The sequence below is a fragment of the Dendrobates tinctorius genome, unplaced genomic scaffold, assembly GCF_039654945.1.
Source record: "Dendrobates tinctorius isolate UK_male_01 unplaced genomic scaffold, ASM3965494v1 ptg000041l, whole genome shotgun sequence".
NCBI lineage: Eukaryota > Metazoa > Chordata > Amphibia > Anura > Dendrobatidae > Dendrobates > Dendrobates tinctorius.
This window is the reverse complement of record NW_027361709.1, coordinates 6,710,305-6,737,737: the sequence shown is the minus strand read 5'-3', so window position 1 is coordinate 6,737,737 and position 27,433 is coordinate 6,710,305. Positions and strand designations below refer to the sequence as shown.

General features: G+C 46.1%; 2 protein-coding genes across 3 annotated transcripts; one reads left to right on the top strand and one right to left on the bottom strand.

The window, feature by feature from the left end:
- Window positions 1-736: 736 nt before the first annotated feature.
- Window positions 737-25,620, top strand: P4HTM (prolyl 4-hydroxylase, transmembrane). Of its 2 annotated transcripts, none has more exons than XM_073575072.1 (9): window positions 737-1,095; window positions 3,949-4,030; window positions 14,023-14,213; window positions 17,395-17,491; window positions 18,874-19,036; window positions 20,373-20,558; window positions 20,737-20,827; window positions 21,231-21,354; window positions 22,366-25,620. In XM_073575072.1, the coding sequence occupies exons 1-9, from the start codon at window positions 775-777 to the stop codon at window positions 22,581-22,583; spliced, it is 1,473 nt and encodes a 490-aa protein (XP_073431173.1). In that variant the 5' UTR covers window positions 737-774; the 3' UTR covers window positions 22,584-25,620. The 2 variants fall into 2 exon arrangements, with proteins under 2 accessions (XP_073431173.1, XP_073431172.1); XM_073575071.1 differs by having other exon boundaries at window positions 737-1,134.
- On the bottom strand, window positions 4,208-10,778 carry LOC141088853 (secreted frizzled-related protein 5-like). Its single transcript, XM_073575076.1, has 4 exons — window positions 10,085-10,778; window positions 8,875-9,044; window positions 7,721-7,810; window positions 4,208-5,554 (listed from the first exon to the last, which is right to left on the bottom strand). The coding sequence occupies exons 1-4, from the start codon at window positions 10,417-10,419 to the stop codon at window positions 5,238-5,240; spliced, it is 912 nt and encodes a 303-aa protein (XP_073431177.1). The 5' UTR covers window positions 10,420-10,778; the 3' UTR covers window positions 4,208-5,237.
- Window positions 25,621-27,433: the final 1,813 nt, after the last annotated feature.

Here is a 27,433-nt window from a genome sequence, read left to right as displayed (position 1 = left end):
CACTGCAATGCAACTTTGGCACACCTTTTGTGTCGCCGCGCATTCAACTGGACGTATACAGCCGAGAGGAGTCCAGAAGAAGACTAATGTAAGGCTGGAGTCACCCGGCCGTATTTCTCCTGCGATAATCGCATCGCACTGCATGGACTGGCCGGCGCCTCTCCTGACCTGAGCATGACCGCGTAACTGCTTAAAATGCAGCTTTCACGCTCAGGAGAGGTGCCGGCCAGGGCAAGTTTTAAGATGCGATTCTCGCACGAGAATTATGGCAGTGTAATTAATAATAATTATGTATATAGCGCCAACATATTCCGCAGCACTTTACAATTAAGCGGGGACATGTAATTCCACCTTAAGCATTAAAAATCTCCATCAGACTTTCAGAACAAGTTCACTGATAGGTTCTCAGTTTACTCCTTCTGCAGCTGGTAATAGACAGTGCAATGTGGAGGCTGTAGGAAGGAAATGGTGCAAAATGTTTAATGGTATCCAATTACAAAAAAACATTTAGCCAATTATACATGCATTCAAGTAAAAAAAATAAAATAATGAAGTCTCAGAAGGTGGCAACCCCCCTTCAAATGAGTCACGTGCCTGCAGTAAGCCGGTGCCGCTCTGCTGCGGGAGGATTAGAACCTGTCAATCACGCGAGGAAGCCGCCGTCTCCTAGCAACCTCCCTCCTGGTCCTCCCGTGACGTCAGCGGCCCCGCCCCCAGGTGTCGCCAGCAGGTAGCACGCGCGGTTGCCCGGGTGACGCGCGGCCCCGGCTAGTGATGGAGGCCGGCGGGATCGGGGGCAGCGCTCCAGCACATGACGAGGAGCCGCCGCCGATCAGGGACCGGCTCGCCGGCATCCAGAAGGGGAACAGCGTGTGCTCCCGCTCCTACTTCGTGGTGGTGATGGTGTTCGTGCACGTCTACATCCTAAATGTCATCGCGCTGCTGCTCTACGTCTACTACAGCAACGGCAGCCAGAGCGGAGAGGACACCGGGGGACCGACCGCCGTCCCGGCCCCGGAGCACAGAGCCCCCCTGCGGCATGAGGACGGCGGCGGCGCTCCGTACAGCTACCTGCCCCGGCTGGAGGGCATCAAGGTGGGGGACGGGTCACGTGGCAGCGCTCGGGGAGGTCAGGTGACTTTTGCAGCAGAGGTTGTAAAGTGAAACGCATACGAGAAGGTGTTACCCATAGCAACCAACCAGAACGCTGCTTTCTTTGCAGGCGGCTGCCTAAAAATATGATAGCAGCCATCTGATTGGTTGCAATGTGTTAATGAGTGAATGGTGAGGTGGCCGGACCCCAGTAACGCTGGAGTGTGGGGGGCCCTCACTGGTCACTAGAAGGGGCCCCAGAGAACAGGCAGGGGCCACACCCCGTAGCCATAGGGGAGCAGGCTCCAGGGTAGTGCCCAGCTGTCGCGCTCCACTTTCCGTGCTGCCTTGTCTCTGAGGTGCCGTTTGTATTGGGACCATTTTTGGGGTCCAGACGATGTTATCTATTTACTATTCCTTCCCTCACTTGTACGTTTCTCCGTCTGCTGCAATGTCGCTGGGTATCGCACGGCTGTCGGTCTATGAAGACGCAGGTGTAGAATCATGGCCGACACGGGGCCCTCAGTGGCCCCCACGCTGTGTGGCGCAGGCTCCAGGGAACGCCGCATACATACAGGGCCGAGCGCTTATCTGTTGCACCAGATCCTGCAGCCCTCCCAACATTGCAGGAGAGACCCCCGACCCACCTGTGACCAAAAAAGACTGGTGGCCTGAATTTGTCTGGATTATATCCGAAAACATTGGACTATTGTCCTGCAACACCGCGGCCCCATAGTAGGTTGGAGGACTCCTGTGCGGTGGGCCAGCGAGCCCCTCCCGTGCCCAATGCCAGTGATATTCGCAGCAGATTTACCTGTCCTGCTTGGAGTTCCGTTCTCTGCATTGTCGCCATCTCTGATTGCTGTCAGTGAAATGAAGCAGTCTCGCCTCTGCAGGGGAAAGGTAGTGTTACATGGCGGCGGAGAGGATGAATGGACTACCAGGTTGTTTTTGGAACGGGAGCCGCTTATATGGAGAGGATCCTCATTCTGGGTCATAAGGTGAGGTCCTGAGTTGGAGCCCCCTCATGATGAGACAACCCCAGTTGTATAAATGATGGCGCCCCACATCTATGACAGCAGTGCTCTCGACGGATGAGACCCACGCGTGACCCAATTCACGGATCGTGTTGAAGATTAATTGTGGATTTTACCACACAAATGGAAATCCGCCATGAAAATGTGCGGTCGGCTCCTGCGTTCATCCAGCAATGCAGAGGAATTTTTGGACATTACATACCCTTAGTGGTACAGATAATTTAAAGGGGTATAACCACAGGTCACAAGAATTAATGGGCCAAAGCATAGGTTTAGCTCTGCAGCCCCTTCATTTTCCTCCGCCGCTGCCCCTGCAGTTGGTGAGGGGTCCCACTCATCGGACCTCCACGATCATCGAGCTATGCCATCACTTCATCAAATCGGATTAACACTTTCAGCTCACAGAGGATTATCATGCTGGAGGTAATCGGCTGTGTTCACACTGGAGGTTTTTAGGGAGTTGATCCGCACCAAATACCTTATCAAAATTTAAAAAAAACAACAACCTGGTGGATAAAAACGTCATCAAAACAACTAAAAGGACACCGAAAAAGGACCCTTTAGGAATAAAAACCTTGGTGATGTCTGAAGCGTCTTCCTCATGAAAAACATCTATGGGAAATTCTCTTTGCTTTTCATATGAGGAGGGTTTTGTTGATGTTGTGTTTTTTTTTTTTTTGTTTTTTTTTTAAGAGGTTTTGAAAAAGTGCTTGGTTGGAAAAAAAAGTGTATGTCCCTTCCTAGGAGCAGTGTCTGCTCCAAAAAAAAAAATCTTAGTAAACCTCTCTAGCAGTGTCGTAGATAGAGATAAGTCTGACTTTAAGGTGGGGGGGCGTGTAGTCCACTTCTGGGTACAACCGTTTTGCTTTTCCGGGATCTTTTTTTTTGGTTTCTCTGCACATTCAACTTTGATGTGGTCATAAATCAGCTGAGAGGAGCTCAGAAAATGCAGATAAGAATTAAAAACTCTCTTGTTGGACCGTGAGGACGAGCTCGCTGACAGATTCTCACTTTGCTCATTCTGCAGCCAGAGACAAGACAATGTAATATGGAAGCTATAGAAGGCAAATGTTGCACAATTTTTTTAATTAAAACGCAATTAAAAAACGATTTTCTAGCCAACCATACATACATTTACCATAAGTAACAAAGAAAAAAAAAAATAGACGCGCTCTTTAAATGTCCCGCATACACAGTAAATTGTCACATGCTGCATAATCCTGGTATAAGTCCATCACCGGGGATGGGGAGGGGATTTTCTGTTCGGGTCAGACTTGGATGTTAGATTTCTGTTCAGATTCTAGTTCCCTTGAAGGAATGTGTCTTAACCTCCAGTGACCCCAGTATGTGACAGCCCCCTCCGGTCAGGACCCCCATACATTCATGTCTCCCCTCCCCCATTCTTTGTGTTCACCAAGTGGCCCTATTTCTGTCCCCTATTATGCTTTGTATCTAGGTCATAAATGAATGATCGGTGGTGGTCTGACCATAGAGACCCCCAACTGAAAACGAGAACTGGGATCCTGTGTCCCTCGTGTGAACGAAGCTGTCGTGCGTGTGCATTGTTTTCTTCCTTGGTGACACATGCGCATAGTCTGTGCATAGACACTGGATCCCCATTCTTGTGATCAGATCCCCTCCGATCGCAGAGTGACGCTGTTGCAATCCGATGATGATGAATCTTCCATTTTCCTGCAGCGCCACCACAGGACAAGAGACGTATTGCACAGGTCTGTGGCTGTGCCTGGCCCTAGAGAGTTGTGTTCTGGCTAATATGTGTGATACCCGGAGGATCGTACTGATCGCTCCTCTCTTTCAGGTCGGCTACAAACAGAAGATGGAACTGGGCAACAACAAGCTGTATGACATGAAGACGCTGAGCCTGAAGCCCCTGCTGTTTGGTAAGCGCTGAGCGCCCCCCCCCCCCCCCTGTGCCGCTGTGACGTAAGGGAATGTAATCGTCTTAATGCCTCGGGCAGGCTGGGAACGGTGGGGGGTAGAAATGAGCAGCAAATCAGCAGATGTAATTGTGTCTGTACAGGGGTCACGGGGTCCGGCCGCGCTGTAGTCCCCCTGATCCCATGCTGCCTCCTATTTGCACATTTTATCCCAGTGATCGATGCTCCCAGGTCTCCTGCAAATAAGCATTCGGTTTCTGTGTAGGGGCCCCCAATAAATGACGCACACACCAGACGTTTCTTACAGCCTCAAGTGTATTGGTTTCCACCCCACATATATACAGTGCTATATACAGTCCTCCGCCGCAGGATCAGCACGTTCTCTCCAAAATGAGCGTTATAAGAGGACGCCATTCTGCCGGTAGGAGGGCTACTCGCCATTACGCCGGGTAGTTCCTCTCGTTTTTGGTGCATTAAAGGGCTATTCATAAAGATTTGTTGCACTCATAACAATCATGTTTTAAAGGGGTTGTCCACGGCTTGTTTCAGAAGCAAGAAAAGGCTAAAACCCATGACGTACCCAATCTAATGTCCATGACTCCCACACATCCCGCGCCGGTGGTCTACAGCAGAACAGGAATCGATGACATCCTATCATTTGGTCACCTGACTGCAGAGGTTTATGACTGGCTGCAGCGATCCCATTGCAGTCACCTAACTGCTGCAGACAATCACAAAGCTCTGCAGTCAGGTGACCAAATAATAGGATGTCATTGATTCCTGTTCTGCCGTAGACCCCCGTAGCTGCCCGTGCTCCAGCCTTGGGGGTTAGTGTGGTTGAATCTGCCTTCTTTTGTCACGTTGCTTCTGAATTTTATTTATGTTTTAAGTTGGACAACCCCTTTAATAAGTCTCTTCCTTTTAAAGGCATCTTTCACCAGTGAATAACAATTACTTATTTGGTCCCAGGAAAGCTGTGTGACCACCTCTATGACCTTCATTACTGCACCCACCTTCTCTGCTCTCCAGGAGAGCAGGTCTGCCTAGTCTGGGTTCAGATAAGCTGGGGGGTGTAATGGCGGCCATATGTGATGTCACCCAGCTTTGCCAGGATCAGACTACGATACAGCAGAGATAACACAAGGGCTTACATTTACTGGTGATTTGCTGATTATTACGGGGAACTTTTCATATGCCGCCCCGGCAAGTCCTACGATCTGCATTTGTGATGCTTCCATTTCTTGGCTGCGAAGTGCAGGTTCTTGTTCCTCTTCTGCCAGGCATAGGCATTGTGCACCACGATCTTGTCTTTTTGCACATCCCCGCTGACGACATAAGTGCCCGTCCTGGTCCCCCGCATTATGTTCTGCACACACGTAGCGTCCAGATCCAGCCACTGCTGGAGTCTGGGGAGGACGTCCCCTCTGGATAGAGAGCCGTGCTTTATGACATCCACCCTGGAGTCCACATCAAAGTCAGAGATGGAGCTGGAGGTCGTGTTCCTCCTTGTGATGCGAAGTTTGGCAGCTGCATAAAGAAAGAATGAGAGATGGAACTGCGCACCACTCCCGACGCTCCCTCCACCCGTACGGGGCTGCGCGCCACTCCCGACGCTCCCTCCACCCGTACGGGGCTGCGCGCCACTCCCAACGCTCCCTCCACCCGTACGGGGCTGCGCGCCACTGCCGACGCTCCCTCCACCCGTACGGGGCTGCGCGCCACTGCCGACGCTCCCTCCACCCGTACGGGGCTGCGCGCCACTGCCGACGCTCCCTCCACCCGTACGGGGCTGCGCGCCACTGCCGACGCTCCCTCCACCCGTATGGAGCTGTACAAAACTGCAATAGCCTGTTCATGAACCAACCTGTAGTTCACCGGCTGCTACAACACTAAAACTCCCAGCTCACTCTATTAAAAGTATATTACCCAGCAGATGTTGGAGCATGTTGGGACTTGTAGTTTTTCAGCAGCCAGAGAGCCACAGGTACCCCCCATACCGATTGACTAGTTTTTGGGTAACCCTATGAAAAGGTTTCTTCTAAGGGAGATATACTCTGTAATAAACGGTATATACTGTATACTGCTACTACCCCGCCGGATCCGGTGCTGCTTCCCTGGATGGAGACGTGACGCGCCACCAGCCTGAGTCTTGTGTCTTTATATGGTCCCAGAGCCGGCGTTAGCAGTGTGTAATTTACTTTTACAAGGGGGGCTCCCGTCACCTCTCCCCCCATACACAGGGCTCTCCTCCTGTATGTGCAGCCGGCTTCTGAGACAGAAAGCATGACTTTCCAAAGCATCTACTCCTCGTACGAGCGCCGCTCTGGAGACGCCGCTGCCATTTATGGGTCTGGACTATTCAGCGAAGGATCGTTCACCTGCAGCAATGTATCATCGCGCCACCTGTCTGCGTAAAATTCTCCCTAGTTAGAAAAATCTTGCTGCTTCTTTCCAGAAACGGCGCCATCCCTGGCCACAGATTGCAGCTCGGCTCTGCTGCAGTTAATGGGGCTGAGCTGCTATGCCACTCACAGCCTGTGGACAGGATGTGGCGCTGTTTTTGAGGAAAGCGGCCATGTTTTTCTGAATCGTGACCTATGGAGAGGTAGATTTTTTAATTTGCTCTCCACGAATTGTAGGTGAAATACATATAATAAATATAGACAGTGTCCCAGACGGCACGAGCCGGTGGGATGATGCATGGGCACTGGACGGCGGCCTAGATACTGGGGGTCTGATTGGCTGGGAGAAGCTGACAGCTGCTTCTCCCCCTTCAGTTTTGCAATTCCTGCCTTTCCTAATGGGATTTTCCAAATTCCAAAAATTTGGGATCAAAGGAAAATAAGAATCCCTCATCGCTCCATAGTTGAAGTGTTCTCTGCCTGCACCGAGTGTGACTGCTGAAGCCAATGATTGGCTGCAGTGGTCAGGTGACTGGTTGGTGCATGTCATCACTTCCCGCTCCAGTGGTGACCACCAGCACGGCCTGAGCCGGAGCAAAGGATTGAGGCTTTTATTCGCCATTGACCCTAATTTTTCCCCTCCCTTAAAGGGGTTGTCTATTACTAGAAAAAAAACATGGCTGCATTCTTCCCAGAACAGCTCTACAAAAAAAAAAAAAAAAAAACACGGCTTCATTCAGAAATGGTGCAGAACCGCAGTACCACTCTCAATCAATAGACAGGAGTGGCGCTGCTTTGGAAGAAGGCAGACATGTTTTATCCAACTCCTTTAAAGTCTTTCATTATCTTTATAGGGGATGTGATGGTGATCGGTGGAGATCAGCAAGTGTTTGAATTCCCTGCAGCGCCACCACAGGATGAATTATATATTGCAAGCTGGCCATTGAAATTAATTAATATAATGTATCAGATCCCCCAGGGTGGGCAGTAGAGATAAGAGGGTCTCGAGTAAGCCCCCTCCACTTTGCCCATTAACTAATGATGAGACGGAAGGGCACTTTATGCCGGGCGCTGTCATCTGTGTTCGAAAGGGCAGCGGTGACAACAAAGGGACAAGATCCAAACTAATTTATCTAAGTGTCGGCAGCGTAGATGCACATTGTACAGTTGGCATCCGTCTCCCCCCTGCTGTTACCTGCCCCATTAACAATGGGCACAGATGACGTTGGCACGAGTACAAGCCTTGCTAAGTGGCGGCAGCACTCGAGGTGTGCATCATGTCAGCACTTACCGAAATCATTAGCACAGAAAGTATCCAGGATCTCCTTGGCAGAGCTGGCCTCGTCGAGTTCACAGTCCCTGCAGCTGGCACGAGGCACCGCTGTAAGAGAGCAGAGGTGCATTAGTGTCCCGGGTCCTATATAATCCCAAATATACCCAGTCCCTCTATATCCAGTGACCGCCCTGCGCCTTCATCAGTTATTCTTGATACTCGCACAACCTGACTTAGAATGTCTGTGTCTGAAATGCCAGAAACTGATGATTGAGGCGATGGGCGGTCACTAGATACTGATGGGATTTAAATTTCTCTTCATTCTCTATGCATTTTGATAATTGATGCAAACTATTAACACTTGGATTTTTGGAAGCTTCTTAGTTCTTAAGTAATGTAATGTATGTGCACAGTGACTGCTCCAGCAGAATAGTGAGTGCAGCTCTGGGGTATAATACAGGATGTAACTCAGGATCAGTAATGTAATGTATGTACACAGTGACTGCACCAGCAGAATAGTGAGTGCAGCTCTGGCGTATAATACAGGATGTAACTCAGGATCAGTAATGTATGTATGTACACAGTGACTGCACCAGCAGAATAGCGAGTGCAGCTCTGGGGTATAATACAGGATGTAACTCAGGATCAGTAATGTAATGTATGTGCACAGTGACTGCACCAGCAGAATAGCGAGTGCAGCTCTGGGGTATAATACAGGATGTAACTCGGGATCAGTACAGGATCAGTAATGTATGTACACAGTGACTGCACCAGCAGAATTGAGCGCAGCTCTGGAGCATAATACAGGCTGTAACTCATGATTAGTAATGTAATGTATGTACACAGTGACTGCACCAGCAGAATAGTGAGTGCAGCTCTGGGGTATAATACAGGATGTAACTCAGGATCAGTAATGTTATGAATGCACACAGTGACTGCACCAGCAGAATAGTGAGTGCAGCTCTGGAGGATAATAAAGGATGTAACTCAGGATCGGTAATGTTATGAATGTACACAGTGACTGCACCAGCAGAATAGTGAGTGCAGCTCTGGGGTATAATACAGGATGTAACTCAGGATCAGTAATGTATGTACACAGTGACTGCACCAGCAGAATAGTGAGTGCAGCTCTGAGGTACAATACAGGATATATTACGTTGGACGTCACTTACTACTTCCGGCAGTTCTTGTGTTGTTGTTAATAGTGGAGATGCACATCCCATGATCGATAGTAAACTGTTCACACTTCAGTATTTCTGGCCACGGATACCCATAACACGCCATTATGGGGGCACAGCTGTTCCTCACCGCCTCGCACAGGCTCCGGCACGGCTTTATAATCCTGTCACTGCAGACATGAGGATGTCATTATTAATTCTAGAAATCATTTCAAGAACATTTCCCCGTATAATCGGTGTAAGACCCTGAGTCGTCATCGTCTGACATGTTCTGTTCCAGGGAAAGCTGGAGGATGAGCAGTTTGGCCGCATCACAGTCATCACCCAACTCTCTAAATGGGCATGTGACAACCCTTCTGGTAGCTGCGGTCATCTTGGTTGTCAGCCAGCTGACACAGATGTAGCTAATATACCATTGGCAGGGTGCAGGGCGCCCATTATTAGCTGCCATAATCCCTAATCCGCGGCGCTGGGCTCTGGCGGTAGGTGGCCCTAATTGTGTTGTCAACTTGTATGATTCACTGAAACAAAGAACAGGAGACTCAGCTCTGCCCAGAGACCCGGAGTGACGCACGTACGGCTCCGTCAGCCATAATTCAAGGAGACATCCCACAATGCCAAAACCACTAATGGGAAAACACGGCTCCTAATTACATTGCCAATGACGCAAGTAAGAGTAGTAAGTCCACATGTGCAGCACGGAACATAATCGCTTCCCCCCAGAGGGTATCGCCAGCGCCCTAATGGCCTCCTAATGTCTAAATGTCACTGCCATTAGGCACAGGGACGCTCCCGCCCTTCGGGACGCTCTACTCACTGACTTACTGCAACCTGGGCTCAGCTTGGTGAAAAACCCTACACTTTCAGGTGTTCTATGCAAGCAATGGGCGACGGTCCACAGGGGATTCCACGCGGCACTTTGCAAAGCTCGTGGCACACACTGTATGTCGGATGTATCCTGAGGCTCCAATGCAGCTTAGAGAGGCCAGAATAGTGTCCTTGTAGCCCCCATTGGGCATCGTGTCCCCAGAGGCACCCGTGTAATATCATATCCCGCATAGGGAGCCTATGGGCACAAATGGCACGGTTTGGCATTACTTGCTCTCCAGGGTAATAGAATTGCTCGTCGTTAGCGCTCCCCCCCCCCATTTATGCCCTGATAATACATATAGAATGGAAGTGAATATTTTGGGGGGTACATTACCCATCCAGACATATCGGTGCCATTAGTGAGCACAAGAAGATTCTGGCATCCGGATGGCATTCACGTGCAAGGAGCGGCAGCCAACTGGAAGATTGCTGGATCACCTCCGCCATGGTCTCGTGCTCCAGCAGGTTGGGAATCCTCATCTCAGTATATCCAATGCCATAGCATAGGGGCATATGCTTGGGGATGGTCATGCACCGGGACGAGCTGCTCACGAAGTCCACGTACATTGCCCGAGAACCCCCGGTCCAAAAACAGAGCAAGACGATCAGGTGCCACTTTGGGTATTGGCATCCAGGGCATCTGCCCTTCCCTGCACTCATCATCTTCATCCCTGCACAGGCGAGTGAGTCTCCCCTTAGCCCCAAGCTTGGGTTTTTTATAGGGCCGGAGGACACTTTTTCCTACTAATCCTTTCTCATTACGATCCAGCACACTTGGACAAGACAATCCCACAGTTTGCGTTTGCCAATGGGCCTGATTGTTTGGTCTTGTTAGGGGGGCAGCTTAAACCAGCAGGTGTCGTAATAGGGGCCGACAAGGAGGCTGAATGTTTGAACTCACCCGGCATTATCTCGGCCCATTATTGTACTCATGATTGGATCTCTGCGGGAAGCCATTTGTCCACCAATCCCCCCTTTTCTCCGATTTGTGATCATTAACCATTCCGTGTTTCCTCCTCACTGTTCTTAAGACACAAAACAAAACAATCATTTATTGACCTGGGAGCAAAGGGAGGGAAGGATAAGTCAGAGCTGTTGATTTAGCCCTGGGGGCGCTCAAACAACCCATGATGGGACACCGGACTCATTAAATGTTTTCCTTTTTAAAACAATCCTCTGCGGCTCGCTGGCACCCATTTAGGTTTTAGGATCTGGAGATCAATCACAATGTCATTTGCTGGGGCGGAAACCAGGAAAAACATCACAATTAAGGGTCTCAAGGGAAGATTAAAAAAAAGATATAAATGTTTTAGAGTTGTCCTCAATAATAATACATTTTATTTCTATAGCGCTGACCTATTCCGCAGCACTTTACATTTCGGAGGGGATTTGTACAGACGATAGACATTACAGCATAACAATAATCACATAGATCATAACAGATACCAAGAGGAGTGAGGGCCCTGCTCGCAAGCTTACAGTCTATGAGGAAAGAGGTAGACACGAAAGGTGGGTGGTAACAGTTGCCCTGATTGTATGGACCAGGCATAATGTTAAGTGTGTAACAGTACAGACACAGAGGGCTAATGGATGCATAAAGCATGTGGGAACATGATGCGGGGAACCTGGTTATGGTAAAACTTTTGGCTGTGCCACACAGGGATAGATTAGGTTAATATGTTGAGGTGATAGGCCAGTCTGAATAAATGCATTTTCAGGGCACGCTTAAAATTGTGGGGATTGGGGACTAATCGTATTGACCTGGGAATTGCATTCCAAAGAATTGGCACAGCACGTGTAAAGTCTTGGAGACGGGAGTGGGAGGTTCTGATTATTGAGGATGCTAACCTCAGGTCATCAGCAGAACGGAGGGCGAGGGTAGGGTGGTATACTGAGACGAGGGAGGAGATGTAGGGTGGTGCTGAGCCATGGAGGGCTTTGTGGGTGAGGGTAATAAGTTTATACTGAATTCTGGAGTGGATGGGTAGCCAGTGTAATGACTGGCACAAGGTAGAGGCATCGGTGTAACGATTGGCAAGGAATATGATCCTGGCTGCAGCATTCAAGACAGATTGGAGAGGGGAGAGTTTGGTAAGAGGGAGACCGATTAGAAGAGAGTTACAATAGTCCAGACGAGAATGAATAAGAGAAACAGTAAGAGTTTTTGCAGAGTCAAAAGTAAGAAAAGGTCGAATTCTAGAAATGTTTTTGAGGTGCAGATGACAAGAGCGAGCCAATGATCTGATTTGGGGGGCAAAGGAAAGCTCGGAGTCAAGTATGACCCCAAGACAGCGGGCATGTTGCTGGGGAGTAGTAGTGGAACCACACACAGAAATGGCAATGTCGGGTATAGGTACATTAGTAGAGGGAGGAAACACCAGGAGTTCAGTCTTTGACAGGTTCAGTTTCAGATATAGTGATGACATGATGTTAGACAACGTTTAGACAATCGCCGGTGTTTTCTAAAAAGGCTGGCGTGATGTCAGGAGAAGAAGCGTATAATTGGGTGTCATCAGCATAGAGATGGTACTGGAAACCAAATCTACTGATTGTTTGACCAATAGGGGCAGTGTACAAGGAGAAGAGGAGGGGGCCTAGAACCGATCCTTAAGGAACCCCAACAGTAAGGGGAAGGTGAGAGGAGGAGGAACCGGCAAAAGATACAGTAAAGGAGCGGTCAGAGAGATAGGAGGAGAACCAGGGGAGAACTGTGTCCTTGAGGCCAATGGAGCAGAGCATAGTGAGGAGGAGCTGATGATCCACAGTGTCGAATGCTGCAGAGAGATCCAAGAGAATTAGCATGGAGTAATGACCATTTAATTTAGCTGTTAGTAGATCATTAGAGACTTTAGTGAGGGCAGTTTCAGTAGAGTGTAAGGAGCGGAAGCCGGATTGGAGAGGGTCGAGAAGAGAGTTTATCAGAGAGACAGCGGATCAGACAGGAGTGGACCAGACGTTCCAGGAGTTTAGAGATGAAGGGAAGATTAGAGACAGGTCTATAGTTAGCGGCACAGTTTTGGTCGAGGGATGGTTTTTGAAGTAGTGGATGTATGATGGCATGCGTAAATCAGTATGGCCGCCTCTACCGACCTCACAGAGCTAGTAAGCAAACTTTCTCGGACATCTCAAAGCTTCGAGGAGGCAACTTCACTTTTTGGGTTGGGTCACGGCGTGAGAAAAACAGTATAAGGAACTTTTGAATTGGGTCCCATGCATTTTTAGGGGATTTTAGCCTGAGGTTTTGGGCCAGAATGAAAAGAGTGGGACCGACTTGGACTTCTTTTGATCAGAGTATCTACAGTTTCCTAAACTTGGCTCAGTGATTAAGTTCACTCCTCTTGTGTTGTATATGTATACCCAGGCCTATGGAAAGTGACTTGTTAGGGCCCCTTCAGGCGCCTAGACCCAAGGGGGACACGTCTTGTCAGCCACAAACCCTAACTAGACACCAAAAGTAACAAAAAGTTCCCTCCATCCTCTCAGCTTCCGGGAAAGAAAACTCAGACCCGGCTAATCTATACTTCGCCAGATATCTGTCTCTTAAGATTGGACTACATTTTTTTTTTTTTTTTTAATCTAAATAGATCCTCAATTCCTACCTCGCTTACCTATTATTAAAATAAATCCATTTTCTGAAACAAAGCATCGGTGTAAAATACAAGAATTAATGGGGTTTCTCCAATTTTGGAAAATCTCCATCCCCCAGCGGCTGCAGCTTATCTTAAAAAAATCAGAAAACAATACAACTTGTGCTTTATTTCCCCTCCTCAGGTCCAATGCTGAGTCTGCACCGCTTCTCCCGGTCTCTGGTATTGTCTGCAGCACTGACGTCATGTCGACAGCACTGCAGCCAATCACTAAGCACGAGCCACTCAGCGCTGCAGAGCTCACTTATTGGCTGCAGACAGTAACAGACTCCAGGAGCAGCAGTGGAGACAGCACTGGACCCGTGGAGGGTGAGTAAAGCACAGTTGTTTCCTTTTTTTTTTTTTTAAACCTACTGCAAGCTGGGGGACGGGTTTTCAGAAAATGGAAAGCTCCTTTAAATTTTGCACTTATTGCTGAGGGTGGACTTAGTTTCACTTAAGCTTAAATGGCGGACACAGTACCCCTGTTCTTATGATTGGTGGGACCCCCAGAGATGAGACTTATCCCCTATTTTCTATGTTAACCCCTTAAACTCTGTTTCTTGTTAATCGGACACCATACCCCTGTTTCTTGACAATCACCAAATTTTGTATTAATGTCCCCCATCCCATCCCGTTCCTGCAGAAATTCCCAACTTTTTATCAGAACAGGAGTGCAAGCTCCTCATCCACCTGGCCCAGCTCAAAGGACTCCAGGCCAGCCAGATCCTCCCCGTGGACGGCTACAAGGAGGCCATGGAAAATCTGGAGATAAGCAAAGCCGACATCTTCAATCTGCTGGATCACAATCAAGATGGGCAGCTGCAGATAAAAGAGGTGAGGAGAGGGTTAAAACTGCAGAGCCATTAGGGATTAAAGGGGGCTCCGGTATCGATCCGGGTAATTTTGTAATATGCGTTGTTTTCGGTTGTTCATATCTCTGCTTGCTGCCAGTGAATGAGAAATCAGCGCTAAACATTCTGGAATCTGGACTGATACATTGTAACGAGCTGCAGGTGTCGCAGTTATGTCTGGGCTCTATGTGACTCTGTTCTATTCCCAGGATAATTGAGGGTCTGTGGTCGGACCCCCACTGATCCTCAAGTTACCGCCTACCCTTTAACTAGGCGATAACTTTAACTGTTGGGAGTAACCCTTTAAGGGGTTGTTTCCCGTCCTCATAGATGGATATTGTCGGATTAAGCACTTTTTGAAATTTATCTACTGCTTGTTAAAATTTCCAGCCGTTCTTGAGATATTAAGGCTGTGTGCACACGCTGCGGATTTTGCTGCGGTTCCGCAGCGGTTTTGGCCGCTGCGGACCCGCAGCAGTTTTTGCTGCGGTGTACAGTACCATGATTCCCTATGGGAATCAAAAACCGCAGTGCAGACGGTGCGGAATTTTCCGCGCGGATTATCTGCGGTTTTCAATCCGCAGAAAGAATTGACATGTCAATTCTTTCTGCGGATTCTCCTGCGGTTTGCCATCTCCTCCATTGAGGAGATGAAAAACCGCAGAGCAATCCGCAGGTAAAACCGCAGGTCTTTTGACCTGCGGTTTCACCTGCGGATTTTACAAAATCCGCGCGGATGAATCCGCACATAATCCGCAGCGTGTGCACACAGCCTCACACTTTTCTGTTTCTTTATAGCTCTTTGCCTAGGAGACCAACCACCGCTGCTGTCTAGAGCTTGTAAGCACTGCTCTGAAGCTGGCCGGAATTAGGAGTTAACAGTGCTCTCCAGCGATCCTGGACAGCAGGAGAAAAGAGCTTGTAAGCGCTGCGCATGTTCTGAAGTCTTAACAGCGGTGGTCGGTCTCCAAGGCAACGAGTTATACACAAAAGAAAAGTGTTAATATCTCAAGAACGGCTGAAAATCTTAAGAAGCATCAAATTGGAATTTGATGTATTTACAAGTACAAGCTGAAAATATATACATTTATGAAGGAGGGAATATCCCTTTAAGGCTTTAACTATAGGTAAGGAAAATCCCTTTAAGCTGGGTACTGGATGAAAATGATTTCTGTAGTATCCCTTTAGGCGTTTTGCACAGTTTTCATTTTACAGCCGCCCCGCTGCATTGTCTATTGCTGGTTGCAGAATGAGTTAACTGAGGATCGGTGAGTGAGCTCCTTCTCTCTTTACTTCTTCTGAGCGCCTCTCGGCTGATTTGTTATTACCTGAAAGTTGAGGTCACCTGAGAAGGATGATAAGAGTTATACACTGTCCTACCACAACGAGCTCACTGATGAATTCTAAGTTAACTCAATTTTCATGTTTGGGAAACCCTCTGCTTGCTGTCAGTGAATGGTAGAATTGTGCCAAACAGCCCAAACTTCAGACTGATACGTTGTAACAAGCTACCAGGACAAAATAGATCACCTAGACTGAGTGCAGTTGTAACAAACCCTCAGCTGTGAGAAGTATAAGGTTTTCTTGTGTTTTTTTTTTTTTTTTAACCCCAAACATTAAGATCTGTAAGATCATGATAAGTTAGTATAGTAAAAAGTAACAATGTTTCTGATTATGCAAGGAAAAAGCTGATTTATTGACCTCCTCTCCTTAAAGGGGTCCTCTGTGTGGCCATAATTACAACCCAGATAAAAGGGTTGGTGACTTTCGCTATTGTCTGTGGATGTCGTCCCATAGGGATATAGGGACCTTCCTGGGTTGTAAAGGGGTTAATGTGAAGGGGGCTACTATGCGCTGGCCTCGGGGGTCTTGGGAGACCTCGTACAGTACAGAAGTTATACTTATTATTCTTAGGAAGACACTCGAACGCTCATAAAAACCATTATGTACGGCCATGTTTATATTCTGCTCTTCCCTTACCCCATTGTGAAAGAACAGACCCTCCATTATCTGTGGCAAGCGCCACATAAACATGCCCGCCTCGCCAACATTTCATTTTTATTGCTAGGGGAACGGGTGTTTGGATCCGACCCATATAAAGCAAGTAAATGTATAGAGAATGCCCGGATCCAGCGATGTATCCACCCCGGAGGCAGAGGTATAATGGCTCCCGCTCTTCTGGGAAGGATTTCTACCAGATTTGGAGGCATCTGTGGGAATTTTTGCCCCTTCATCCAGAAGATCATTTGTAGGGGTCAGACTCTGATTTTGGGGGGGAGGCCGGGCTCATAATCTCCATTATCAGACGGGGCTGAGGTCCGGGCTCTCATGTTCTCCTCTCCATGTCTGTATGGAGCTTGTGCACTGGGTACAGTCATGGGGGGCAGATAAGGGTCTTTACCCAAACTGTTCCCACAAAGCTGAAAGCTACAATTGTCCACAATGTCTTGTGCTGAAGCATTAAGATTTCTCTTCACTGGAATGAAGGGCCCAAGGCCGACCCTGATAACAAGCCCATAGCATTATCCTCCACCGTCTGTACAATGCAGTCAGGGGGTAACATTCTCCTGGAGTACTCAGACTTCTCCATCAGACGCAGATAGAGAAGTGTGGTCTGTCAGTGTGCAGAACACGTCTCCTCCAGAGTCCAGTGGTGGCAGCTTTAAACCACTCCATCCGACGCTAAGCATTGTGCTTGGTGATCTACGGCTGAATCCAGCTGCTCTGCCATAATGCTCCTGGCGGGGGAGCAGTGTTTGTGCTGATACCAGAGGAGGTCTGGACACTGCAGCTATGGAGTCAGTAGTGACTTTTCTGCTTTTCTGCCCTCTGCTCCTCAGTACTCGGTGACCCCTCTCTGCAGCGTTATGGGGTCTCCACTTTGGACTCTGATAGATACGACATATATGGGCGGTCAGACATGGGTTAATTCCTGCGTCTCATCAGTACAATCGGCCAATTATAATAACCCGCTGACTCTTGTGTCTCCACCACTCATTAGACCCCGGGGTCACGTTGTTCACCCTGGGAAGCATCGGGCTCCGCGCCCCCCACATCGGGGATACAGGGGAGTTCTAGATGTGGGTGGAGCACTTCCTCTCTCCGTGCTGCAGTAATTAGACCTGTGCGTTTTAGCATTAATATTATATTAATCTCTTCTGCAGGTATTAACCCATTCCCGGCTGGGTAACGGCAGATGGATGACGCCTGAGAATATCCGGGAAATGTACACAGCTGTTAAAGCCGACCCTGATGGAAACGGTGAGCCGGCACGACATGTTACAAACACGCCGCTCCGTGTCAGTCTGCTGCGCGCACGGCTCGCTGTGTTTATATCACCGCACCATCCCGGCTTCGTCTTAATGGACGTGGTCTCTCGAGTGCTTGGAATAGGATTAGGATAGAATTTCTGCCATGTAGTGGCTACTAAACTGTAACATACTGGTTCACTTACCTAATAATGCGTCTCTAGCTCTGGGTTAACCATTTGTTTCACTGCTATTCTCAACAGCTTAAAGGGAATGTGTCATCAAAAAGTGAGCTGCTGTTTAATATAAATCGGGTTTTGTGTTACTTGTTTGTTTTTTGTTGTTTATTTAATATATTGTTTTCAATATAAATTGCAAGTTATATTGAAAAAAATTATTACCAAACACAATAAAAAAAAGTACGTTTATCAGCAATCAGTCATTTTCTGGTGACACTTTCCCTTTAAATAGGGGAATGGCTATTAAAATAATAAAGCCTAAAATTTTCTGTTATATGTGGTCATATAGGTCAACCCCCCCCCTCCCGAATACTCTACAAACCAGGATGTGCGGTCACCAGAAGTAAAGATGTCGTCTGATTTAATATTTTGCAAACTTTCTAGAACTTTTGACATCTACATTTATTAATTGTGAGAGTGGAAAACCAGACCAGGCTCCATAAACGTAATAATATCCCTACGGACCCCAGGACAAGCCTGTAAACTCATCAGCACCCCTAGACAAGACCCCTAAAATTAATAAAACCTTAGACCACACCACTAATTTCATTCAGAATCCTGACCAGACCCCGAAAGTAATTTCAGACCCACTGGAAAGTTGTTTTGGACCCCAAATCGGACCCCTAAAATCTAGTCCTACGCTAGATTAAACCATTAAAATTTTATCAGAGGCTGGAACACACCTATACAAGACCAGACCCCAGAAAACACCCCTAAAATATTTTAGGCCACAGACCAGACATCGAAAAATGTATCAGACCCCAAAAATCAATTCAATCCCAGACCCTTACAATGAATTCGGACCCTAGACCAGGCTTCTACTTGATCGTCAGCTTGAGGACCCCTCGGTGCTGACAGGATTAGATAGGTGGTCAGAGGGGTGACCTGGCTGTAGGGCGCTGTCTGTGCCGCCCCACTATGTCTGCAGAGCATTGCACTATAGGAAGGGAGCGCTGTCTGCAGATCATCCCTCAAGACCACAAGGCTTCAGACATGGGAGATAATTTCCAGCTCTGGAAGAATGAGAAGCGCCCCCCCCAAAAAAAAAAACAAAACGGAGCAGCTCCAGACATCAGTAATGGTGGTACTGACACTAATGTAGGAATGCATAGGACTGCCGGCCGCGGACGTTACACAGGACTCCTTGTCTTTATAGGGGTCCTCAGTCTGGAGGAATTCAAGAAGCTGAACCTCAGGGACTTCCACAAATACCTGGGCAATCGAGAGATCACCATGAACGACCTGGTGAGGAACAGTCAGCACACCTGGCTGTACCAGGGAGAAGGAGCCCACCAGGTGCTGAGGTCCATACGCCAGCGGTAGGTATATAGGGCAGGACTGGAGACCGTCACCCCCATCCTCCTCTCTCCCTGTACATGATAATCCGCATCCTGCACATGAATCAGTTCTCCCGCCTCGTTCACATGCAGAGTGGAAATCCGAGGGATTGCTGACTGGACGACATCGAAGCTACACCACGATCCATGGCAGAAGCCCGAGGATCATTTTTGATTTTCCGCTGCAGAAATACATGTTGAATTTCGATATCAAATGTGATCATGTCCTAAAAGCTCGTCTTAGGCGAGTCGTAAGGTTTAGCTCACACAGTTTTTCAAGCAGAAATCGCTCGCTCTTTGAAGAGTATTTCCTTTTCATGAAGCAGTTTTGAAAATTTTTTTTCGTTTTTTCTTTTTACAGCCTTTTGGTTGGACACCGCCCCGTTTGGACAGATTTCAATCAAAAGTGACTTTTTCAAAACCTCTATGGGAAAAATTAAAACTGTCAAAAACTCCTCATATGCACAGCAAAGTGGATTTTCCATAGAAATGAATAGGAAAGGTTTTCCGGGAGTTTTTGAAGAGGATTTTGGTGCAGATTTGCTCCAAAAAAAAAAAAAAAGAAAACTTAAAAAAAAAATTCAGTAAATGGCAAAAAAAAAAAATTCTGGTCCAGACTGTGGGAAGATTATCCGGCTGCAGTAACAATGAAGCGTCACTTTTTGCTTTACATTTCTGCAGTTGGTAGCAATTAATGGTTGTCCATGAAGGGTGTACCGCTCCGCTGCTGATCGCCTCCATTCTGTGACTCCGTCCTACGGTAATTAATCGGGGCCCGTCCCGCAGTGTGCGGCCAGAAAGGGGATTGCGGAGCTGTGAACTCTGCTCCCAGCATAATCCGCTCAGGCGTCTGTTTACTGAGCCTAATGTGGTGTTAATTGGGGGACGGCGGAGGAAATGAGAATCCGGCCTTACCTGTAATGATCAGCAAACAGCCCAGGCATCCGCAAACACTGCCCCCCCTGATTACGGTCATCCACTTTGTCCTAATTAATACGATGCGTCGGCTAGTTGGATTTATTAGGGCCGGGTTCACACTCCACATTGAAATGACTTTGGATAAAAACGTTAAAAGCGCAAATTATCTGCAACCAAAAGACGCCACAAAGCAAAACGCTGTGCAATGTAGATATTTCTTCACTTGCTATAGCGAACACCTGCCCATTAAACGCTGGGAACACCACAGATAAGTGCTGCAAACATTCAGTTGAATTGTGATGAGCTGCAATACTAGACACAACCTAACTACAATAGTGGCGCTATTTCTGGGAACAATATTATGGCCTCACGCAAGTGACCTTTTTGTTCCCTTTTTTAGAGTCATCAAATTAACCCATCTGCCCCCTGACGTGGTGGAGAACAGCGAGCCCCTGCAGGTAGTGAGATACAACACCGGCGGCCATTATCATGCCCACATGGACAGCGGGCCGGTGTTTCCGGAGACGGCATGTGCTCACACCAAGCTGACGACAAATGAAAGTTCGCCTTTTGAAACCTCCTGTCGGTAAGATCCCCCTGAACCCCCCCAATCACGACCCCTGACAGCCACCCTGTCCTCTCCCGCCCCTGCCGGACATGGCCTCAGCTCTCCATGTTACTGATATAGAAATGCTGCCACCTAGTGGATATATAGACAAATGACGTGTTCACGTCCGGACTCACGCTCCGTGCTTTCTTCCCAGGTACGTCACCGTTCTCTTCTACCTAAACAACGTCACCGGCGGTGGAGAGACCACGTTCCCGATTGCAGATAACAGGACCTACGAGGAGCTGGTGAGGGTTCGCAAAATTCTCTACAGGCAAAATAAGTAATAATGTCCTCCACCAGCACTGGACTCCCGTCATTCTCAGCGGTCAGATCCCCACCAAAGCGGTGGCGTGTCCTAGCTGTGTGCGCCATCACTTTGTAACCCTGATATCGGGGTCCTGAATAGAGCATGGGGGGCACATGCTCAGCCTCCCCCCATAGACAATGATCGGAGCTGAGGCCGTGCTTGTGCCCCCCTGACCCACACAGGACGAGGCTCTACACAATCTCTGGAGAGCTGGGGGTCCCAAGGATAGGGGATAGCTTTCGATTTTGGGAAATGGCTTTTAATTCTCCGATTACATGCACCAGTCATATAGGGGGTCATACCGTTTCCATTTATTGTCTTTTTTTTCTCGCTTTTCTTAGTCTTTGATCCAGAACGACATCGATCTGAGAGACACGCGGAAACATTGCGACAAGGGGAACCTGAGAATAAAGCCGCGGCAAGGAACAGCTGTCTTCTGGTACAATTACTTGTCCAACGGCAAAGGTACGCAGGTTATGTTACCAGCCGGACTGAAGCCCGGGATCGGGGGACTGGTTACTTCACGTCTTGTCGAAATCCATCTCTTTACAGCACCTTTTAAAAAAAAAAAAAAAAAGACTAGGCCGCTAAAGTTTCAATTTTGTAGCACAGTTAAGACTTATGCACAAACGATCAACCTTTCGATGCTGCAGCCGCGGTGCCGGACCCTTCATATATCCCCCCCTATAGTGTAGTAGTAAGAGTTTGCTAGCAGCCACCACTAGAGGGAGCCTGGGAGCTGACTGCATACAGCAAGATCCATCCTCGGGTCATGATTTGTGTCCATACCGGTCAGTTGGGTTCATACAACAGTTTTTCTGAGATTTTCCAAAAAAAACATCAATTATAAAAACGTTTTTATAAATTTTTTCCTGAACTTCACTTTTTATTGTATCTTTAGTGCTGTCAGAACACTCCTTTTTTTTTTTTTTTTTTTCTAATACAGAGCTATAAATACCTTGTATAGTCATAGATTTGCATTTTACAATTGTGTTTGCCTTCAGTGACCACTAGAGGGGGTAAGTCAATTCCCTGTATACAGTCAGCTCTAAGGCTCCGCCTAGTGGTGGCTGTAGGCAGATAGAATTTATCATTAACCTCTAAGACTTATGTATGAGATTTGGAGCTCTGTGATTGTGTAGAAGACATGATGATAAAAGTCTGTCTTTAGTCTTAAAGGGGATGTCCAGGACTAAGTTATTGGTGACTTATCCCTACCCGACACCTGCACTGCTCAGCTCAGATTCGGAGCCTTGGTTGATGGAAGTTCACAGTGTAAGGAGCTGGGATATCCCATACGGGCTGCGGTACCTGAGAACGGTCACTACACAGTGTATGGAGCTCCAGCACCAGATATCGGCTGATCGGTGGGGTTACCGGGTGCCGGACCCCCAGCGATCTGATATCGATAAGCTCATCAGCATCTTAGTCTTGGATAACCCCTTTAAGTTTTGTGGGTTTTTTTTCCACTATTAGGCTGGGTCGGGGATGTGGATGAATTTGCTCTCCATGGCGGCTGCCTTGTGACAGAGGGAACAAAATGGATTGCTAACAACTGGATCAACGTGGATCCCAACAAGGCGCGACAGCTGTGGTTCCAGCAGGAGATGGACCGATACGCCAAGGACGAGCATGAAAGCCAGAAGGAGTGGACGGTGGACAAGTCGTACAAGGACATCCATGTGGACTTATAGGAGGAGAAGAGCATCACTGGTAGCCTACGTGGGGACGGAGCGCTGCCATCCGTACTCTACACGCCCCGTCCATCTTGCTCCACTGCCTGCTTTTAGAGCTGGGGGCTTTCAGTCTGGGGGAGCTGCCATCTGGGCCCAAGTATGGAGGCAATGAGGAGAGTCTGCATGGCGGGTATACAGGGAGGTTGGCACAGACTGGCTCGTCATACAGGGCAGACGGATATGTTGCGCCGAGCTGGAGTCTTTGACTTCTCGTTATACGCGGCCAGGTTACTTTTTTTTTTTTTTTTTTGTAAAATTTCCAATTTCGTATGTCTAACCCCACCAGACACATTACCACTCATATCACCCGCGATGACTGCATCATATCTGGTCAACCACGGGTTAAAAAAAAAATAGATGGCTTTTACAAGCATGTGTCCGGCTAATCCCTATGACAACACTTCCAGTTCTGCTCTCTTTAATGGGGACTTTTTGCAGATCTGGATTCACACCCATGTCCGCATCAGTAGGGTGCAGACATTGGTGTTAATGGTGATCTACATCCACACAGTTTCCTATAGCCCAACACAACGGTCAAGACGCCGTGGATCGTCAGTAATTAATATGAAGCTATAAAATACCTTCATAGAACACGTTAATGGGCCTTGTGTCCTCTTTGGCATCTCGTCATTTTAGACGCATCATTCTAGCAGGATAGGAAACTCCAAATCCCCCACATAGAGTGACATGATGTAATTCTGCCTACCTGCAGTCACCACTAGAGGGAGCTCACTGTTTTATTACTGGAAGCAAGGGAGCTCCCTCTACTGGTGACTGCAGGGAAACAGAATGCTATAGTTTAACTGTCTATGCAGGGGATTTGGTTCTATGTATCAAATACATGGTACAAAGATATATAAAATATATGACGGGTCTATTATGACAGCCTTTTCTCCTGTACCCATGAACTGAGGAATGAACCATCTCATCAGTGCATGCGTAAAAAATTCTTTATCATCAGACGAGGGGGGGGGTCACTTTATTTATTTTTTTTGTTTTGCATTTGCACCCAAAGAACAGATTTATTTATTGAACATAATCAGGGTATTTGCATTAATGAATGATGAATGTGGATGAGGGGTTACAGTAGTCAGCGGGGCTCCACTTTATTGGAAAAGCGCTGAAACAAGATGAACCCTCTTGAATATTTTTCTATTTATTCATTATTGTACATTTTTTGACATCTGTAGCTTTAAAATGGATCGAAGGCGAGAAAATGACATATCCCGAGCACGGACACCCCATGGGAATCATCACCTCTGGATACAATGCAAAGAAGTAAAAGACACAATCGTTTGAGCTGCTGTGATCAGTGTTAATTATGTCTAGCTTTTATGGTTAGATCATTTTTTGTTTGTGTGTGCTGATTATTATCTTTTTAGGGATCGAAGCTTCATTTTTTTCCGATACAGAGCTCCAAATCCCCAGCATAGTAAAAATAAAGTTGTAGGAGTTTTCGGTTGCCAATTACCATAAATCAATTAAATGTTTGCTACTTTCAGCCACCACTAGGGGGAGCGCACTGCAGACAGTTTCATGATTGAGTTTAATGTGTAACTTTCTATGCATTGATCTTGAGCTCCATCTAGTGGTGACTGCAGGTAAGTGAATAAAATTTTTGTTTTTTGCAAATTGTTATTCTCTCTCCTAAAACACTATTATTTGTCGACATAGCTGTACAAGGATTTTTTTTTATCTAGGTCAAATTGTAATTTTAAAAGACACCATTTACCGTACTTTACCATAAAATTACTGAAAAATTTGAAGAAATTTTTTTTTTTAAACTGGGTTGAAAATGTAAAAAAAAATACAATTCCGACATTTGTTTTCAGGGTTTAGTTTTTACGGCATTCATTGTAAAGTAAACCTGATTCTGTGGGTCAGTGCGAATATGGCGATACTAAACAAGTTTTTGTGGATTGTTTTTTTTAGATTTTTAATTAAATTAAAAGAAAAAAGAAAAATAATCAGAACTTTGTAAAAGGTTCTGACACCACTTTTTTGCTTTTGTAGTCTGCAACTCATTTTTATTTTTCTACTTCTGGACCTACATGAGAACTTTTTATTTTTCTTCCATGGCTGTAGTTATTTTCTTTTGTCTATAAAGGAATTTTTATTGCATTTTTTTGGACTGATGCGGTGAGTGAAAAACAGCCGTTCTGGTTATAGGTATTTTAATTCTTCCCATTCTTTGTAGACATTTTTTTTTCAAATGGGCAACCCCTTTAAATGATAACATTTTGGCTACCTGCAGTCACCAGTAGGGGGAGCTCTGGAGCACACTGCATACAGTGTATACATTGAACGCAATAAGAACACCGTAAACTGAGCTCTTCAGCTCCCCCTAGTGGTGAATGCATGTAGTCACAATTTTAAAGTGGTTTCCCTGGGACTTTTACATTGATGATCTATCATTAGGATAGGTCGTTAAAATCTTACTGATGGGGTCTGACTTTTGGTACCCCATTTTATCACCTGTCAAATAAGAACAGTGCAGTGCTCTGTACATTGTGTAGGTTACTCCTATAACACTTTCATGGGAGCGAGCCTGCAGTACCACTCATGGCCACTAGTGTGCATAGCGCTGCCCCACTGTTTGTGCACTGCAGCAGTGATTAGTATATGCAGGGGATTTGGAGCTCGGCTGCTAAAAACTACTCTAGTAGATATTTTAAAGGCAGCTCCGGATGCGAATGGAGCAGAAGCGAAGTGTGAACCCGGCCTTATATCTTTCATCCTCGCTGCTTCTGCACATGAAGAAATGTGATCGGAAATGATTCACGTCTATTCTAGAAATTACAGGTTTATGTCTTTGTCACTTTGTGCCGCCTGAAACGCGTGAGAGGATCGCACGTCACCGCTTACAGAGCAGAAGTCGTCATCAGAACCATCACACGTTATTGATTTGCACGTTCCACTTTATCTCAGTGTTTCCTCCGTTCATAATGTCTGTTCCTCTGATTAAATTATTGAAAATAAAAATCTATTTATATGATCCAGGTCCTGCGCCAATCATTATACGCCATGAAACGCTGCGCCCAATACTCCACCTGCTAGTGTTATACTATATAATACTGTTATACTACGTATTCTTATACATAAGGGGCAGTATTATAATAGTTATATTCTTGTACATAGGGGCAGTATTATAATAGTTATATTCTTGTACATAGGGGCAGTATTATAGTAGTTATATTCTTGTACATAGGAGCAGTATTATAGTAGTTATATTCTAGCACATAGGAGCAGTATTATAGTAGTTATATTCTTGTACATAGGGGCAGTATTATAGTAATTATATTCTTGTACATAGGGGGCAGTATTATAGTAATTATATTCTAGCACATAGGAGGCAGTATTATAGTAGTTATATTCTTGTACATAGGGGGCAGTATTATAGTAGTTATATTTTTATACATAAGGGGCAGTATTATAGTAGTTATATTCTTATACATAAGGGGCAGTATTATAGTAGTTATATTCTTGTACATAGGGGCAGTATTATAGTAGTTATATTCTTGTACATAGGGGCAGTATTATAGTAGTTATATTCTTGTACATAGGGGGAGTATTATAGTAGTTATATTCCTGTATATAGAGGGGCAGTATTATAGTAGTTATATTCTTGTACACAGGGGCAGTATTATAGTAGTTATATTCTTGTACATAGGAGGCAGTATTATAGTAGTTATATTCTTGTACATAGGGGCAGTATTATAGTAGTTATATTCTTGTACATAGGGGGCAGTATTATAGTAGTTATATTCTTGTACATAGGAGCAGTATTATAGTAGTTATATTCTTGTACATAGGGGCAGTATTATAATAGTTATATTCTTGTACATAGGAGCAGTATTATAGTAGTTATATTCTTGTACATAGGGGCAGTATTATAATAGTTATATTCTTGTACATAGGGGCAGTATTATAGTAGTTATATTCTTGTACATAGGGGCAGTATTATAGTAATTATATTCTTGTACATAGGGGGCAGTATTATAGTAGTTATATTCTTGTACATAGGGGCAGTATTATAGTAATTATATTCTACATAGGGGGCAGTATTATAGGAGTTATATTCTTGTACATAGGGGGCAGTATTATAGGAGTTATATTGTACATAGGGGCAGTATTATAGGAGTTATATTCTTGTACATAGGGGGCAGTATTATAGGAGTTATATTCTTGTACATAGGGGCAGTATTATAGGAGTTATATTCTTGTACATAGGGGGCAGTATTGTAGTTATATTCTTGTACATAGGAGCAGTATTATAGTAATTATATTCTTGTACATTGGGGCAGTATTATAGTAGTTATATTCTTGTACATAGGGGCAGTATTATAGTAATTATATTCTTGTACATAGGGGCAGTATTATAGTAATTATATTCTTGTACATAGGGGCAGTATTATAGTAGTTATATTCTTGTACATAGGGGGCAGTGTTATAGGAGTTATATTCTTGTACATAGGGGGCAGTATTATAGGAGTTATATTCTTGTACATAGGGGCAGTATTATAGGAGTTATATTCTTGTACATAGGGGCAGTATTATAGTAATTATATTCTTGTACATAGGGGCAGTATTATAGGAGTTATATTCTTGTACATAGGGGGCAGTATTATAGGAGTTATATTCTTGTACATAGGGGGCAGTATTATAGGAGTTATATTCTTGTACATAGGGGGCAGTATTATAGGAGTTATATTCTTGTACATAGGGGGCAGTATTATAATAGTTATATTCTTGTACATAGGAGCAGTATTGTAGTAGTTATATTCTTGTACATAGGGTCAGTATTATAG